Source organism: Ochotona princeps, chromosome 10 (genome assembly GCF_030435755.1).
Source record: "Ochotona princeps isolate mOchPri1 chromosome 10, mOchPri1.hap1, whole genome shotgun sequence".
NCBI classification, from domain to species: domain Eukaryota; kingdom Metazoa; phylum Chordata; class Mammalia; order Lagomorpha; family Ochotonidae; genus Ochotona; species Ochotona princeps.
The window spans coordinates 69,750,235-69,766,582 of NC_080841.1; the positions used below are offsets into that span (position 1 = coordinate 69,750,235).

General features: G+C 42.1%; 1 protein-coding gene across 1 annotated transcript in view; it reads right to left on the reverse strand.

Annotated features, from left to right (window-relative positions):
* The window catches only part of MYO3A (myosin IIIA), a 174,886-nt gene that overhangs the window by 4,840 nt on the left and 153,698 nt on the right, over positions 1-16,348 (reverse strand). The window contains exon 30 of the mRNA XM_058669751.1: positions 1,043-1,149. Coding sequence (XP_058525734.1) covers positions 1,043-1,149 — 107 coding nt within the window. The remainder of the gene's footprint in view (positions 1-1,042; positions 1,150-16,348) is intronic.

Below are 16,348 nucleotides of genomic sequence, written 5' to 3' on the forward strand. Positions count from 1 at the left end.
AACATCATGTGCTACAACTCCCTCCCCAAAACTCAAGCACATTATCAGGGAGCTGGATGGGAAGCAGAGCAGCGGGGGACTAGACCTGATGCTCCAAAGAGATGCCTCCATTGCAGTTCATCCCACTGTGTCACGATGCTGTCCCCACATTATGCATTTAAAAAAATGGTTGCATCATTTTTTGCTGTTTGTGTAACAGTTACTGGGAGTTGAAGTGGGCATCACACACCATCCCAATAGGGAGAACACATGTGTGAGAGAAGGGCAGGTGAGCAGGAATGATGCGGTGAGTCTCCATGCCATAAATGGCCAGTAGGCTGGGGATCCTGATACAGTTAAGGACTTACAGGTAAGTTGTACCTGTTGGGGTCTTGGAATCTGAGCTCCAAGCCTGGCAGAACACAGACTTGTCTTAATGATTGCCTATGTCTACACTTTCTTTCTTCTTGCCTGAATATCCTTTCCTATAAGTCCCTGTGGTTCCTGCTACCATGGACTTCTTTGGATGAGTTGATAGTTGCATATTGGAGCAGAGGAATGGACCAGAAAGGAAGGTACCTGGGAGGATACAGTGGAGACACAGAAGAGAGGCTTGGAGTCAGTGGCACGGAAGCTGGGCTGCTCTGTGAGAGACCAAATGCAGCCACACTTGTCTCTATGGCCCTTGGTGAGTGCTATGACTTCCGCTGGAGAGTTACTAGTGATTCATGGGGCCAGTGTTGTGGTGTAGTGGCATCCCATGTGGGTGTTGGTTTGAGTCCCAGCTGCTCCACTTCTAATCAGTCTCCCTGTTAGTGCACTTGAGAAAGCAGTGGAGGATGGCACCAGTGTTTGGACCCCCTACACCCACATCGGAGACCCAGAAGAAGCTTCTGATTCCTGATTCCCAGCTCCCAACTGGCCTAGTTCCAGTCATTGTGGTCATTTGGGGAGTGAACCAGCAGATGGGAGATTTATATCTTCTTCTCACCATTCTCTTTATAACTCTACCTTTCAAAAAATAACTTCATATATATATACATATATGGAATGAGTCACTTACATGGAGTAGATAGTAGTAGGTTGAGTCTTCCGGGTTATTCAATGTTTTGGGTTTCCGGGGTCGTCTTGGAGGTCTCAGCAACCTTGGCTCGCCTCCTTTAGAGATTCCTGTAAGAAAGGTGATCATGAACAGGTGTTTCATCACATGAGGTTTCCCTTTTGGGGAAGACATGAAAGTATTAATATGCAGCTGGGACTGAAGCTGGGAGAAGGAGGGAATTATTTTGTTCCCCAACCAACCCTTGACATGTTTCTCACCTGCTTCCCTCCACTCGCCTGGTGGTCTAGGACCTTGAGAGCCAAGGGAAGGCAAGGAATACATCCCTGGGCACTGAGAGGCAAGGCATGGTGGATCAGAGGAGGGATGAAGACAGAAGAAGAGGCTGCAGAGAACATGCTTAAAGAAAGGTCATGAAGCTCATAGACTGCTATCAGACCCACACAGGGACCCCTCCATGCGAACACTGCAGGGTTCCAAGTTCAAGACCACCTCCCATGTTGCAGCCCAAATGAAGACACTGCCTTCTTGTAGAGTTAACTCTTATCTAAAAATGTAACCTATGCCGTCACTAACATTCAGAACTCCAAATCACAAGAGTTTTTCAGACCTGGCTTGAAAGTGCTGACCAGGAATAAATGTGGGAGCTGGGTGCTTGTAGAACAAGCTGAACATGTTTCTTAGGTGGACCTTAGGGCAATAATAGATCCTCCCTGATTGTAATAAAGGGGGCATGGATGAACCCTAAACCCCACATGTGCACATACAAAGAAAAGCACAAGTGTTCCAAGCTGCATTAAATACGGAATACTTACTGATCAGCATAGGAGTTCTGACCAGCTCCGTTTATGACCTGGGCTGGTTCACTCTTCCTTAGGCAACTTGGTGGTCACCCCAGCTCCTGGGAGGTCACCATACTGATGCCAAACTTCGTGTGGACACCTGATCAGCATAGCTCACTACAGCCCAGAACTCCTGAACTCAAGTGATCCTCCAACCTCAGCCTCCTGAGTAACTCGGGCTACAGTCATGTGCCACCACACCTGGCCTGAATACTTATTATATGCAAGCAATCCTGAGTGGCAATGTCAGTCAATTTGAACTAGAAGACTGTCAGACATTTAACTTTCCAGTTCCAGGCCAAGTCTACCAGGTGATCATGTTTATTTCATGTGAAGGAGAGGAAGAGAGAATGGGCAAGCTCTTCTTTGCTGGCTTACTGCCCAGCTGCCCACAACACCAGGGGCGCTGGGTCAAATCCAAGTGGGAGTCTGGCACTCAACTGGGATCTCCTCTGTGGGTGGCAGGGACTCAAGTACAGAAGCCATCTCCTGTGGCTCCCAGGGTGTGCATGAGCAGGAAGCAGGAACTGGGAGAGGAAGCAGGAACTGGGAGAGGAGCCAGGACTCAAACCCAGGCCTTCCCAAGGTGCACTGAACAGTGGCCCTTAGGTGAGTCTGTTCATCATAATAGTGTTACTGCTCTAATATGATACATGATGCAGCTCACACATTTCAAACTTCCCTGGGCGACCAAGAAGATCATCGAGGAGGGAGTACTTCCAAGAAATGTGATACATGCCACTACACTTATCAGAGAAAAATCACAACAATCATCATTTCTATCAATCTTAGGATGAAACAAGAGAAAATGAAGTGTTTGCTAAGGAGATCCTGTTAGTAAAGATTGGAAAGCCTTTTCACAGCCAGTCCTTGGAGGGTCCGTTCCTCTTGTCACTTTGTTACCTTGTCTGCAGAAATAAAGCAGGTGGTGGAAGTCCCAGAGTCTGAGGCGTTTCTGCATCCTGTGCAAGATGGTCACAGGCATGGAGGAAGAAGGCAGTCCCTGGATTCTTGCCACTACTATACACAATGATTTTAATTTGCTCTGTCTTACTTATATCTCTTTTTCATGCTATTACATGATTTTTCTGTGCTATTATACAATGTCTATTGGCTCTTGTTTTACCATTTAAAAATGTATTGGTCTTATACAGTTATAGGACACATTTGGATCTGAATGGCAAGAAATATATACAAATGCTATATCAAGCTGCACTATAGCCTATCTTTGTCATCTTTGGAAAAACTTGGGAGTGGCCAGAGTTGGCATTTTAAACTGACTTTAACATGATTTGAAAAGACTGAATTAACTAAATTGAAGATGGAAACAATCCGAATAAATAATGTTGAGAGTGAAAAACAAAAGATTTTTAGGGAGTGAAGGAATACTTGATTTTGTTCCTATTTTCTCAGCAAATGCTCCCTGTTCAATCTGATTTCTCTATTGAAAATGCCTCCCAGAAGGTCAACGGGGCATTGCCTTGGCTGACTCAAAGGCCCTGTATCTGTCCTCGTTATCTCTGCCCTCTGCCTTCTCGGACATGATTGACCGCCTCTTCCTGGTTGACTGACCACGTGGCTTCTGCTTTTCTCCCTGTGTTCCCTGCACTCAAGGAAGTGCTGGACACCTGGCAGGTGTGGAGTCAACATCTGCTGCTGGAGTATGTGATCTCTCCCTGGTCTCCTGGGTTGAGCGGTCCAGCTCCCAGCTCCTGCTGTGTCCACAGGTGTTGCCACGGTGATGACTCAGGATGCCCCCCTTTCACTTGCCCTTCCCATCCCTCAGGAGCTCCTTCCCTGTTCGCCTCATGGGCATGCTTCATCTCAGACTCCCAGACTCAAAGCAGCCAGTGGTCGGCGCTCTTCCCCCTTCACTATAACTTAAGTGGCACCATTTTCTTACGCCTCCTACATCCAAAATATTGTTGTCACTTTTCCTCATCTTCTTTACTTTCTAAAGACAAGCAATCTTCAACTTGTGTTTGTTTGAAAAGCAAAGGGTGGGGGGAGAGAAAGTGAAAGAGAGAGAGAGATTTTCCAAATTTGTTTTACCCCCTTGAAATCCCTTGAAATGGCTACAACAGCCAGCCAGAGCTGGCCCATCTGAAGCCAGGAGCCAGGAGCTTCTTCCACGTCTCCCGTGTGGGTTCAGGGGCCCAAGGATTTAAGTTATCTTCTGCTGCTTTCCCTGGCATGTTAGCAAGTAGCTGGATTAGAATTGAACTTGAATCAGCATCCATTTGAGAACAAGGTTTAACAGCTAATCCACAATGCAGGCTTCAACTTCTGCTGAAGTTGGTCCCTTTTTGGTCCTTTCTTTGAAGCAGAAGTTTCTGAATGGTGGGGATCCCAACTTGGGTTTTGGCGTCTTGCTGTCTTGTTCCTGGTACCTGGAGATACTAAGAGGCTTGAGTTCATTTTGGTTTAAATACACAGTGATAAGTGAATAAAAATGTAAATAAAAGAACCAATAAAACTGTTGGAAGAAATCAAGGATAACTAATAAAAAAAACTAAGGGTACAAATGTATTAACAAAATCTCAAAAGTTAGTGTTGGCATTGTGGCATTATAGGTAAAGCTGCCACCTGCTATGTCAGCATCCCACATGGGTGCTAGTTCATGTTCTGGTTGCTCCATTCTGATCTGGCTCCCTGCTCTTGGCCTGGGAAAACAGTGGAGAGTTTCCTAACTGTTTGGGCCCCTGCTGCCCATGTGGGTGACAGGCTCTAGCCTGGCCCCACCCTAGCCATTGCAGGCAGTAGGGGAGTGAATCAGCTGATGAAAGACATCTCTCCCTCATTCTCTCTCTGAGTCTCTTCTCTTTCTGTGTAACTCTTTCAAATAATATAAGGAAATCTTCAAAAACATCTCTAAAAATAGCCACATTTGCCTATCATATATTTACCTGTTTGGCAAAGGAGAGAAAAGATACAAGACAGAATTTTAAAAATTCGTAGCACAGATGACAAATTAAGAGTTGGTAAATAATTGATTGATTGTAAATAATTGATTGCAAAAGTACTGACCACCAGAAATATAGAGAAAAAAATTTAAAGGTTCAAGTGAACAAATCCAGAAAGCAATTATGCATTAGGAGGCATCTATATTTACTAGCAGACAAGGAAATACAAATTCAAAGATGAGATATTGTCTTACTGCACACATATTACTAAAGATCATAATGAAGGCTCACACTGCTAACCAAGCTGTCTCAACGGTATATTCTCACTAATGCTGAAGAAGGTGTCAATGATTACAGTCCTTTCAGAAATCTGTCAAACCCAAGACAACTTCCAACTCAATAACTCCACTCATGAAATTAAAATCCCAGGATACAAAACCATTTTCAAAAATGTTTACTGCAACAATTTTTTCCATAGAGGAAAAATTTGGAAGAAAGGGAGTAACTAACTAAAGAGAAGTTATATAATTTTTATGAAGCATAAATGGAAATATCAATAGCCATGACAAAGAACGATTTATTCCACTACTAGGTGTATATGCAAAGGAAACAAGAGCATTATGTCAAAGAGATAATTATCCACTTATGTTTATTGCAGTATTGTTCACAACAGTCAAGGTATGAAATGAACGGAGATGTCTTTGGTAGATGAATGGGAGAAAAATAATGTGGGATAGATACATAGGTGATGCAATATTTTGCCACAAGAAACATAAAATCTTGTCATTCGTGACAATATGATTGGGACTGGAAAACAGCATGTGGAGTGACTTAATCCAGGCACAGAAAGACAAACAGCATATTTTTGTACTCATTTGTGCACAAGTACTTCTGTGTGTAGAAGAAGAAGAATTCAAAGTAGGTTTCTGCAGATAAGAAAGGTCGGGGGAAGGGAGAAAAGCCAGACGATGAACTACAGGGACCAAAACACAGCTTGGGAGGATGGAATAGTTCCAATATTTTCTAGCCAAAAAGTATGACTGTAACAATTAATTATATGTTTCAAAATAACTGGAGATTTGGAAGCTTCCCCACACATAGAAATGATAATATTTGAGAAGGTGGTAATGCCTAATGCCCTGATTTGACCATTAGTCATTGGGAATATGCACTGAATTATAATACCACACTTCTAAAACAAGTAGAAATATCATATATGTCAATAAAAACAGAGAAGGAATTATAACTATACTGGTTGACATCTAGGGTTTGCTGACAAGGCATGGTGTCAAAATAGCAAGTTGCTCACATGTTTATATTATGACCCTGTTTATATAAAGTAATAATTAAAAATCTGAGTACTTGAATGCTACCTACTCCAACTATGAAAAAAGTACATGTTTTATAATGATTCCTTGGAGGGAAACAGGCAAAAAAAAAAAAAAAGAGAGAGAGATAAAACAAACTTGAAAAGCCTACATAATTAAGAATCTTAGAATGTATGATATGATCATACGCACATGTGCATGTAGATATTAGAGCTAAAATAATTAAGTACATTGAATTTTTGGAATTTCTGACTAATTCATGTGGCTTGCTCAATCTTAATTTATGGGTTTGTGTTCCTTAATCCAGTTAGTCGAAAACAGTGCTGATATCCTTTTTTCTAGACTGATTTTTTTAAGTTATTATTTGAGAGAGAGAGATAAAGAGAAAGGAAGAGAGAAACAGAACACTTTTATATGTTGATTCATTCCCAAAGTGTCAGCATGAAAGCTGGGGCCAAGGCTGGATTGGGATGAAGCCTGGAGCCAGGAATTCAGTCCAGGTCTTCCACAGGAGCACCAAGAACCCCTTCAGTCCTCACTGCTGCCTCCTAGGGTCTGCATTAGGTTGGAAGCCAGAACTGGGTGTTGAACCCAGGTCCTTTCATATAGTGGACGTTTTAATGCTAAGCTGGTGCTGATAGCGATTCTTACTGCAGAAACCACCTTGCAAAGCCGGCAGCCACTACTTGAAAATGTGGACGAATGTATTTAAAAGGGTCAGCTTGCTCAGCTGGTTTCTCCCAACTATTTAGACTTTCGTTTTTTTAAGAGCGAACTTCTCATCTTGTAACTATGCTAGAGGCTAAGGTTTATTTTGTCCTCTGATGACTGTCTGGGTTTTTGTTCCTTTGGGGGACGCTGTCTGCCATGTAATATAACCCCTTAATTATAAAAGTGACATAAACATTTATAATCTCATATTGTAGTCGGCATACAAATGTTGGCACTCGCAAAATTAGGTCTGTGGCCATTTTATGTGATGTGCAAGATAAATATTTGTTTGTAAAGGTTACTGCTGCTCTGAATAGCCCGAAGGGAAGATAGTTATTTATATTGTCATAATGACAGTAATTTCACAAATTTCGTGATCAGGATGTTATCATTTTTTAAATAATAAATTGACAAACACCTCAATATTTTGCATTGAGAAGAAAGAACACAGGTATAAAACTGTCAACATTTGGTTTTTGTATTATTTGCTTTTTCTTGTTTTTCTTTTCTTTCTTTTTTTTTTTTACATCTTTCATCTGCAGGTGCACTCCCCTAATGGCCGCAATAGCTGGAACTAAGCTAGTTTGAAGCTAGGCGCCAGGAGCTTCTTCTGGGTCTCCCACATGGATGCAAACCCCTGGGCCACCCTCCACTGTTTTCGCAGACCATAAACAGAGAGCTTGATAGGAAGTGGAGCAGCCTGGACATGAACTGGTGCCCATATGGAATTCTGGCACTTGCAAGGGGAGGGTTAACCAATTGAGCCATTGTGTTGGGCCCTATTTACAAGTTCATGATGATTACACACTGTCCCCTAAGCATGCATGTAGAGTATCATGTATTTAAATAATATATGAACAGGGTAGTCATGGCACTTAATGTTACTGCAAATTTACCAAGCAAACAATTTTTTAGTTTTTGGAGTTCCCTGTGTTCTCTTAACTGAGACTTTCATGCAATACTGTGACCTTTGGGAAACCTTAGAAGGCATTGCTGGTGAGAAGGGCAAGCCTTTATCTTGCTGTGGCTGCAGTCCAGTTTCTACCAGTCACTCACTCTGCCCTTCCACCGGGCTCCTGGCTGTGACCCTAGCACCTGACTTTGAGAAACCTGGGCACAGATGTTGAGCTGGCATCAGGTGGGTCAGCTCTGATGAGTTCCTCTCTACCTTGTATCACCCACCTCCCTTCTTTTGCAGCTGCAGTTACATGTACTCCTAGTGATCACCCAAGGTTTAACTTCTGGCTTATATGGGGGTAGTATTGACAGTCTCCTGAACTGGTGCAAGGTGGAGAGACAAGGGCAGGTGTTGGTTCTACTCTGAGTGTCCCTGACATTTTGGGGATGCCTCAATGACCTGCACGTCTGATTCAACTTCTCTGACCTTCTTGACACTAGCTCCCATTCCCATCCTCACCTGCAACCTGTTCCTTTGCTTTTCTTTCCCCACTAAGTGGAGACCAATACCCCTGGGGCCAGCTGACTCCTGAACCTACCTAGGAGCTTGCAACTTCTTACCACTCTGACTTGAGGGGTTTGCACTGAGACCTGAACTTTTAACTTTATCAATGATGTATGAAGCTGTTTCCAATCTGCCATGCCTGTCTCTCTGGTATGTCACTCGGGGACAGAAGGATAAAGCAGACTTGCTGCGAGCTTAGACTGACAGATGCAACCTTCACATCTACCACTTGTTTCCTGGATGTGAGCACTACCTTATCTGTCCTCACTTCCGTTCACTCCGTTGAGCTGACATCATGGATTGGACTCCTCAAAGCCTGGTTCGTGCATTCAAGTCCATGGGGGTCAGGTCACAGCCTTACCCCCAGGCATTCTGCAATTTTGTACTCAGTCATCATCATTGAGCACCGTCATTGGAGGACACAAGCGCATGTACCTGCTGATGCTGGCAGGGTCTCGAGAGCACCTTCTTGGCTGGGGACAGTGTATGTCATGCTGGACACTGAGTTCCTTATGTCACCATCCACGAGACAGTGGGTACAATCCACAAACATACCTTCCTAGAGAATAAGGGAGATTCCAAGCCGGGCAGTTAAGGCCCTCAGCCACATCCTGAGTATTCTTCAAAATAATGTTCATCTCAATTTATCTCAAAATGTACATTAAATTTCCCAGAAGTGCCAACTTAACAGAATTATTTACTAACTGTTCCCAGTCGATCAACGGCACTCTAAGTGTTTCCATATGCGGCCGTGGAAGAGCTACCCCAGGCTGTGATCACATTATTCCAACTCCCGATTTGACACAGAAGTAGATGAGGGATGCAATGGGTTCGCACTGCTGCAGAGGGCTTCTTGTTTGTGGTCCAGAACTTTCTGTGCTTATACCGCTGTTAATGTCATGGTAAAGCTGCCTTATTCACGGTCATCCAATTAGTTTTCTGCAGCATCTTATAGTTGAAAAACAGATTTTAAGAACTATTAATATTCCATACATGAACATATGATTACTTAGTAATCATTCTTTTATTGCCCAATTTTACTTCTTGCCATGTACATAGTTTTTCTTTTTCAGCTCTGGTTATTTCTCTAGGCTATATTCTCATTAGAGTTTACTAGGTCAGTGACATATAGTTTATGGCCGTATTTTTTTTTTGCATATTGCTAAATCATACCCACATGCTGACTCCTTTGGGAATAATTACCATAATCTCATCCCTGTTAAAATTATTTTTTTCCATATATGTCACTTTGATAAGTAAAGAACAGTAAATTGTGTTCATTGGTGTTTTTAAAAAATTATTCTGAGTGGTCATGTTTATGTTAATTTGCATCTGCATTTATTCTTCTATAATTAAATGGATGTTTTGTGCCCATTTTCCCATTAGTAGTGTTAGTGTTTTTCCTAATGACTTAACAGAGCTCCTTCTCCATGACACACATTCTTTTTACATTTGTTCTACAAAATCATTTTTGCTTTTGCTCTTTAGCACTTCATGATGCTGTTGACACTTTAGAAGGCTGTAACACTGATAATCCACATCTATCAGTGTTTTTTTGTTGTAAAATTTGCTTAGACGGAATCCTTTCTCTGCTCTCCTGACCCATTATGGAATAACATAGGGTATTAAAAGCATATCAGGCTTTTCAGTTCTTTGATATGGATCATAAGCAGTCTGTCTCTCACTGATTGTTGGTTCATTGGTTACATCACAATATCTTGGGCTCGGCAGCGTGGCCTAGTGGCTAAGGTCCTCGCCTTGATCCCATATGGCCGCTGGTTCTAATCCTGGCAGCTCCACTTCCTCTCTATCTCTCCTCCTCTCAGTATATCTGACTTTGTAATAAAAAAAATAAAATAAAATAAAATAAATCTTAAAAAATAAAAAACAAAGAAAAAAACATCACAATATCTTACTGCATGTGATACAGGCTGTTTGAAGTTGTAATAATATTACAATTTACAGGTATCATTTTTCGGGTTGACATCATTTCATCTTAAATTAAGGCAAACATGTGGTATCTAACCTTTTGGGATTGGCTCATTTCCTTTAGCATAATGGTTTCCAATTGGGCCCATTTGGTCATGAAGAAATGCATTTCATTTTTAAATAGCTGAGTAGTATTCCATGGAGTAGATTAACCATAGCCTTCTTATTCAATCTTCTGTTGATGGGCATTTCGGTTGCTTCCAAGCTTTTGCAATTATTGATTGTGCTGCTATGAACATCGGGGTGCATGTTGGTTTCTCGTGTAACAATTATTTTGGATATATTCCTAGGAGTGCTATTGCTGGGTCATATGGTATGCAGATTTTCAGTTGTCTGAGTGTTCTCCATACTGATTTCCATAGAGGCTGCACCAACCTGCATTCCCACCAGCAGTGGAGAAGGGTTCCCTTTTCTCCACAACCTCTCCAGCAAGTGTTGTTGGCGGTTTTTTGTATGTGTGCCATTCTTATTAGCGTTAGGTGGTATATCATTGATGTCTTAATTTGAATTTCCCTTATTGTCAGAGAGCTTGAGCACTTTTTCATATGTTTGTTTGCCATTTGGGTTTGTTTCTTTGTGAAGTGTCTGCCCATTTCCCGTGCCCATTTCTTGAGTGGTTTGTTTGTTTTGGTGTTTTGGTTGTTCTGGAGATCTTTGTATATTCTGGAGATTAGCCCCCTATCACCTATATAGTGTGCAAAGATCTCCCATTCTGTGGGTTGCTTTTTTACTTTGTTGATTGTTTCCTTTGCTGTACAGAGGCTTCTTAGATTGATGCAGTCCATTTGTTTATTCTGATCTTGGTTGCTATTGCTTTTTTTTTTAGGAATTCAGGGACTACACCTAAATCTTGCAGAGTGTTTCTAACATTTTCTTCCAAGAGTTTGAAGGTTTCTGGATGTAGGTTTAGGTCTTTTATTCATTTAGATTTGATCTTAGTGTATGGTGAAAGATGTGGGTCTAACTTCTTGCTTCTACAGGCTATCAAATAATTGTCCCAATAGCACCTTCCAATTTCCCTGGATTGTCATCTGTTTTTTTGTCAAAGCTTATTTGGCTGTGTCTGCGTGGGTTCCCTTCTGTTGCTTCTATTCTACTCCATTGATCCTCCTCTCTATTTTGTGCCAGTACCAGACTGTTTTGATAACCACCGCCCTATAGTATGTCCAGAGGTCTGGAACCGTGATCCCCCTGCTAACTTCCTGTTCTTCAGGATGGTTCTAGCATGCTTCATGCCCGCAATGAAGGAATCATGACTGGATATGAACTATACTGCAACAATATAGAGGAATTCAATTTTGGGGGAGGGCTTTTTGGAGGGATTGGGGGTATCCCAGAGCCAGTGAAACTGTGTCACATAACAAAAAACAAAAAACAAAACAAAACAAAACAAAAACTTGAAGGACACCGCTGAAGCATTGCTAAGTGGCAAGTTCATTGCAATTGGTGCTTATGTCAAAGCCCAAGGAAGACAACAAATAAAGAAATTAAACAAACACCTCCAGAAATTGGAAAAGCAGCAGCAAAATGACCCCACAAGCAATAGGAAACAAGAAATCACCAAAACAAGGGAAGAGATAAACCAAATAGAAACAAAAAACTATACACAAAATCAACTAATCAAAAAGTTGTTTTTTTTGAGAAGATAAACAAAATAGACACCTCACTGGCCCGACTGACAAAAAACAAACAAACAAACAAACAAAAGAAAAACAAGAGAAAATGAGAATTATAAGCATCAGGGATGAAAAAGGCAACATAATGACAGACACTGCAATCATTAAGAAAATAATTAGAAATTACTATAAACAACTGTGCCCCAACAAATCAGAAGACCACCAGGAAATGGAAAGGTTCTTGGACTCCCACCACCTACCAAAACTTAGCCCAAAGGCAACAGAAGACCTGAACAAACCTATAACTGAGGCAGAGATTGATTCAGTGATAAAAGATCCAAATACATAAAGGATAACTCAGTTTGTGGTACTGCTTGCAATGCTGGCCTTTTGTGTGTATGCATTTTGTCAAAAAATCTGTTGGGAAATCACATTGTGCACGGCTCTCCTGCTTCTATGCTTAACTCCAGGGAGTTTAGAAGAATACAAAAACTATGACAAGAGAAGAAACAATTTGGGCACTGAAAATTTAGCTGTTTCCATCTGTGACTTCTGGTTTAAGTGTTCTGCCTGAAATAATTTGATTTGGTTTTACAGAGTTCCATATCTGCTTTTTACTTTGATTTTTAAAATGTTTATTTTCAGCTAGGTGAAGGAGAGAGAAAGACAGGAAGAGGACAGGGAAAAGGTAAGACAGCAAGGGGGGCAGAGGAGAGGGATAAGGAAAAGAAGGACAGATCGTGCATTTGTTGATTCACTCTCCAAATGCCTCTGCCAGCCAGGGCTGCAGCAGTCCCAAAATAGGAGCTTAGAACTCCACCCAGGTCTCCCATTTAGGTGAGCCATCATTTGCTGCCTCCCAAGAGGCATTAGCAGGAAGTCGAATAAAAGTAGAGCAGCTGGGACTTCAAGGAGGCATTCACACGTAGGATATGGGTGTCCCAACTGGAGTAATGACTTAACCCACTATGCCTCCCCCATATTTAGAATTTCAACAATTAACATGTCAAAAGTCACTGAATTTTTAGGTTTTAAATAAAATCACTTCTTTTGGGGCTCTGAGATGTTTTTTTTTTTTTTTTAAGATTTATTTTATTTTTGTTGGAAAGGCAGATATACAGAGAGGAGGAGAGACAGAAAGGAAGATCTTTTGTCCGTTGATTTACTCCCCAAGTGGCTGCAACAGCTGCAGCTGTGCCGATCCGAAGCCAGGAGCCTGGAGCCTGGAGTCTCTTCTGAGTCTCCCAAATGGGTGCAAGGTCCCATGGCCCTGTGCCGTGCTTGACTGCTTTCCTAGGCCACAAGCAGGGAGTTGGATGGGAAGCAGGGCTGCTGGGATTATAACAGGTGCCTACATGGGATTCCTGTGTGTGCAAGGTGAGGACTTTAGTTGCTAGGCTACTGTACTGGGCCCTGAGGGTTGTTTCTGAGCACTGAAAATTGAGTTTTAGAAATAAGTTTTATTTTTTAGCAGGAATTTTCAGTATTTATCTATTTTATTTATTTGAGAGACTGATCTCCCATCTGCTGACTCATTTCCCAAGCTCCTGTTGTAGAGTGGCCTGGGCCTGGCGAAACCAGCAGCCTGGAATTCAGTTGGCATCTCCAGTGTAGGTGGCAGGGACTCATGTACTGAAGTGCCTGCTGCCTTCCAGGTTTGTACTTACAGGGAGCTGCACCAAAACATAGCTGGGACTTGAACCCAAGCACTACGCTTGATAAGAGCTGCAGGTGTTCCATGTCATGTCTTCACCACTAAGCCAAACACATGTCTGATGCTGTTTCTTCTGCATACAGAGGAGAAACACCTAACGGTGGATAGATGGGAGTTCAACACAGTGTATTGGGATGGGAAACAATACAGGTTCTGAAATCTTTTTACTCTTAAAGTAAAAATTTCCATAAAATTTTTACCCTGGTACAATGTGAACTACCTGGCTTTCACCAGAATGTATGCATGTTTATAGAAACTTACAACAGGTGTTTTTAGAGAGTCTGCTAAAACTCAGTTCCAAGTGTCAACATTACAATGGTACAATGATGGGGACATCTAAGAAATAAATCAGGTGAGAATGATACCATCATCAGTTTCAATATTGGGATCGTTGTATGAATCCAGATGCATAAACATTTCAGAATCAATGGAAAATCGCTATTTTCTTTTGTGACCCTTTAGAAGCACCATAAAAGCATTTTCATGAGGTCAAGTGTCTGCATGCGAATCAGGAGGTTGCTCCAATCTAGTGTTGAACTTACTGGTGATGTTATGCAAATGAAGCATGGGATTATAACAGCATCCTTCTATGTTAACCCTGAAGCCCATTCAAAAAAATCAGAGCCCCATCTCTTTTCAAAGGATAATGAGAATGTGTCCTTGTTTTATCAGGATTTATATGACCTGTAATCAATCATTTTTTTTCTCTCCTCTCCACAACGTTCAACACAAACCACGAGATACATCATCATTCAGACAGAGAACAGGAACATACTACTTTCATTTTGGAGTGCCTGGGTTTGACCCTTGCTCCAATTCCCAACTCCAACTTCCCACTAAAGCAGAATGTGGGAAACAGCTATGATGGCTCAAGTGGATGGGATCTGTCACCCAGGAGACCTGGATGGAGTTCCCAATTTCCAGCTTTGGCTCAGCCCCATCCCCACTATTGTGAGCATTTGGGATGGGCGCTTTTTCTATTTCCTTAGTAAATAGAGATAGAACAAGAAAGAGAGGGACGTGGAGAGAATGAGGAAAGGGAGAGCGAGGGGGACAGGAAGAGAGAGACAGACGGGGAGAAGGAGAAGGAAACAGCCCAGTAAAGGAACACAACACAGGCAGAAACAGTGCCATGAAGACAATGGCGCAATGTAAACACAAGAGCAGTTCCTAGGCTCTGTCAGCTAACAGCCTGGCTCTGCTTGTGTGCATCCTATACCACGTCTTTCTCAATGAACGCACAGGTGCAGCTAGCTTCTGGAGGGCTCCGTGTGTGACAACTGGAGTTCAAACACACAGTCACAGTTAGTAGCTCATGTATTTATTATAATGAGCTACTTAGCTTTCATTTGGCCCTAATTTTATTCTTGACACTCTCGCATGTTTAGAAACAGTACCTTATAAAGTAAGTCCCTTATACAGTTTGTTAAAATTCATTTGGAAAACTTAATCATCCTCATTTAGTTCCCATGTTTACTAGGATACTAATTTTTTTTTTCCAAGTAAGAATCTTCTACAGGCTGCTTTACATAATTCAGCTAAGACTTACTGAGATTTAAAAAAAATTATTTATTTCTTATTGGAAAGGCAGATTTACAAAGAGAAGGAGAGACAGACAGGAAGGTCTTCCATCTGCTAGTTCATTCCCCAGAATTGAACCGATCTGAAGCCAGGAGCCAGGAGCGCAACTTACTGAGTTCTTAAAACAGAGTTGGGGGGTCTGGGATGATATTCCAGTGGCTAAATCTTCTTCTGACATCCACCAGGATCCTACATGGGTTCTGGTTCAGATCCCAGCTGCTCCACTTCCCAATCAGTTCCCTGTTTGCGGCCTGGGAAAGCAGTAGAGGATGGTTCAAGGCCTTGGGACTCTACATCCTTGTGGGAGACTCGGAAGAAGCTTCTGGTTCTTATCTTTGGATTGCCTCATTTTTGGCCATTGTGACCTCTTGGGGAGTGAGCCAATGGATGGAAGAGTTTTCTCTCTGTATATCTGCCTTTTCAATAAAAAAATAAAGTAAATCTTAGAAAAATCCACAGAGTTGTAATATAGCAATTATATGAAGATGTCTTCAGATACTCAAAAAATGTGTCATTATGTTTCCTTTTTTATTTTTTTAGTTTTATTTATTTACTTATTTGAAAAGCAGAGAGAGAGAGAGAGAGAGAGAGAGAGAGAGAGAATCTCTTGTCCTTTGATTCACTCCTTAAATGCTCACAGCAGCAGCTGGTGGTGAGCCACTTTGGATGAAGGGGCCAAACACTGCATGCAGATCTCCCACACAGGTGACAGGGCCCCAAGCACTCGGCCCATCAGATGTGCATCAACAGGAAGCAAGGGTGGAAATCATATGGGATGCCAGTGTCCAAGGGGGTTCCAGCACAGCTCCTGCTCCTGCCAGTAGACTTTTGAGACATATGAGAAAATTATCTCATGGGCTGTTTTCACCACAGGATAATATGTAAGTGTGCTTTATTCTGGCTTTCTGACTGGAAGCTTGCCTGGGGAGGAACAGTGCAGTAGCAGTGACCTGGGGAACCTCATCTGTCCCATCTGACATGGGCTAAATCTGCTTGCATTCTTCCTGGGCAGGCAGGGACAGCTGCTGACACTTCAAGGCTCCATGGTCGGGAACTCAGACTCAGTAAGGAGATAGCAGATTTCTGCTCTCATCAGTGGGGCTTAGACTCACATGGCCTGGGAAAATGTCTGAAATTCTAAGCACTGTAACATTACACTGTTT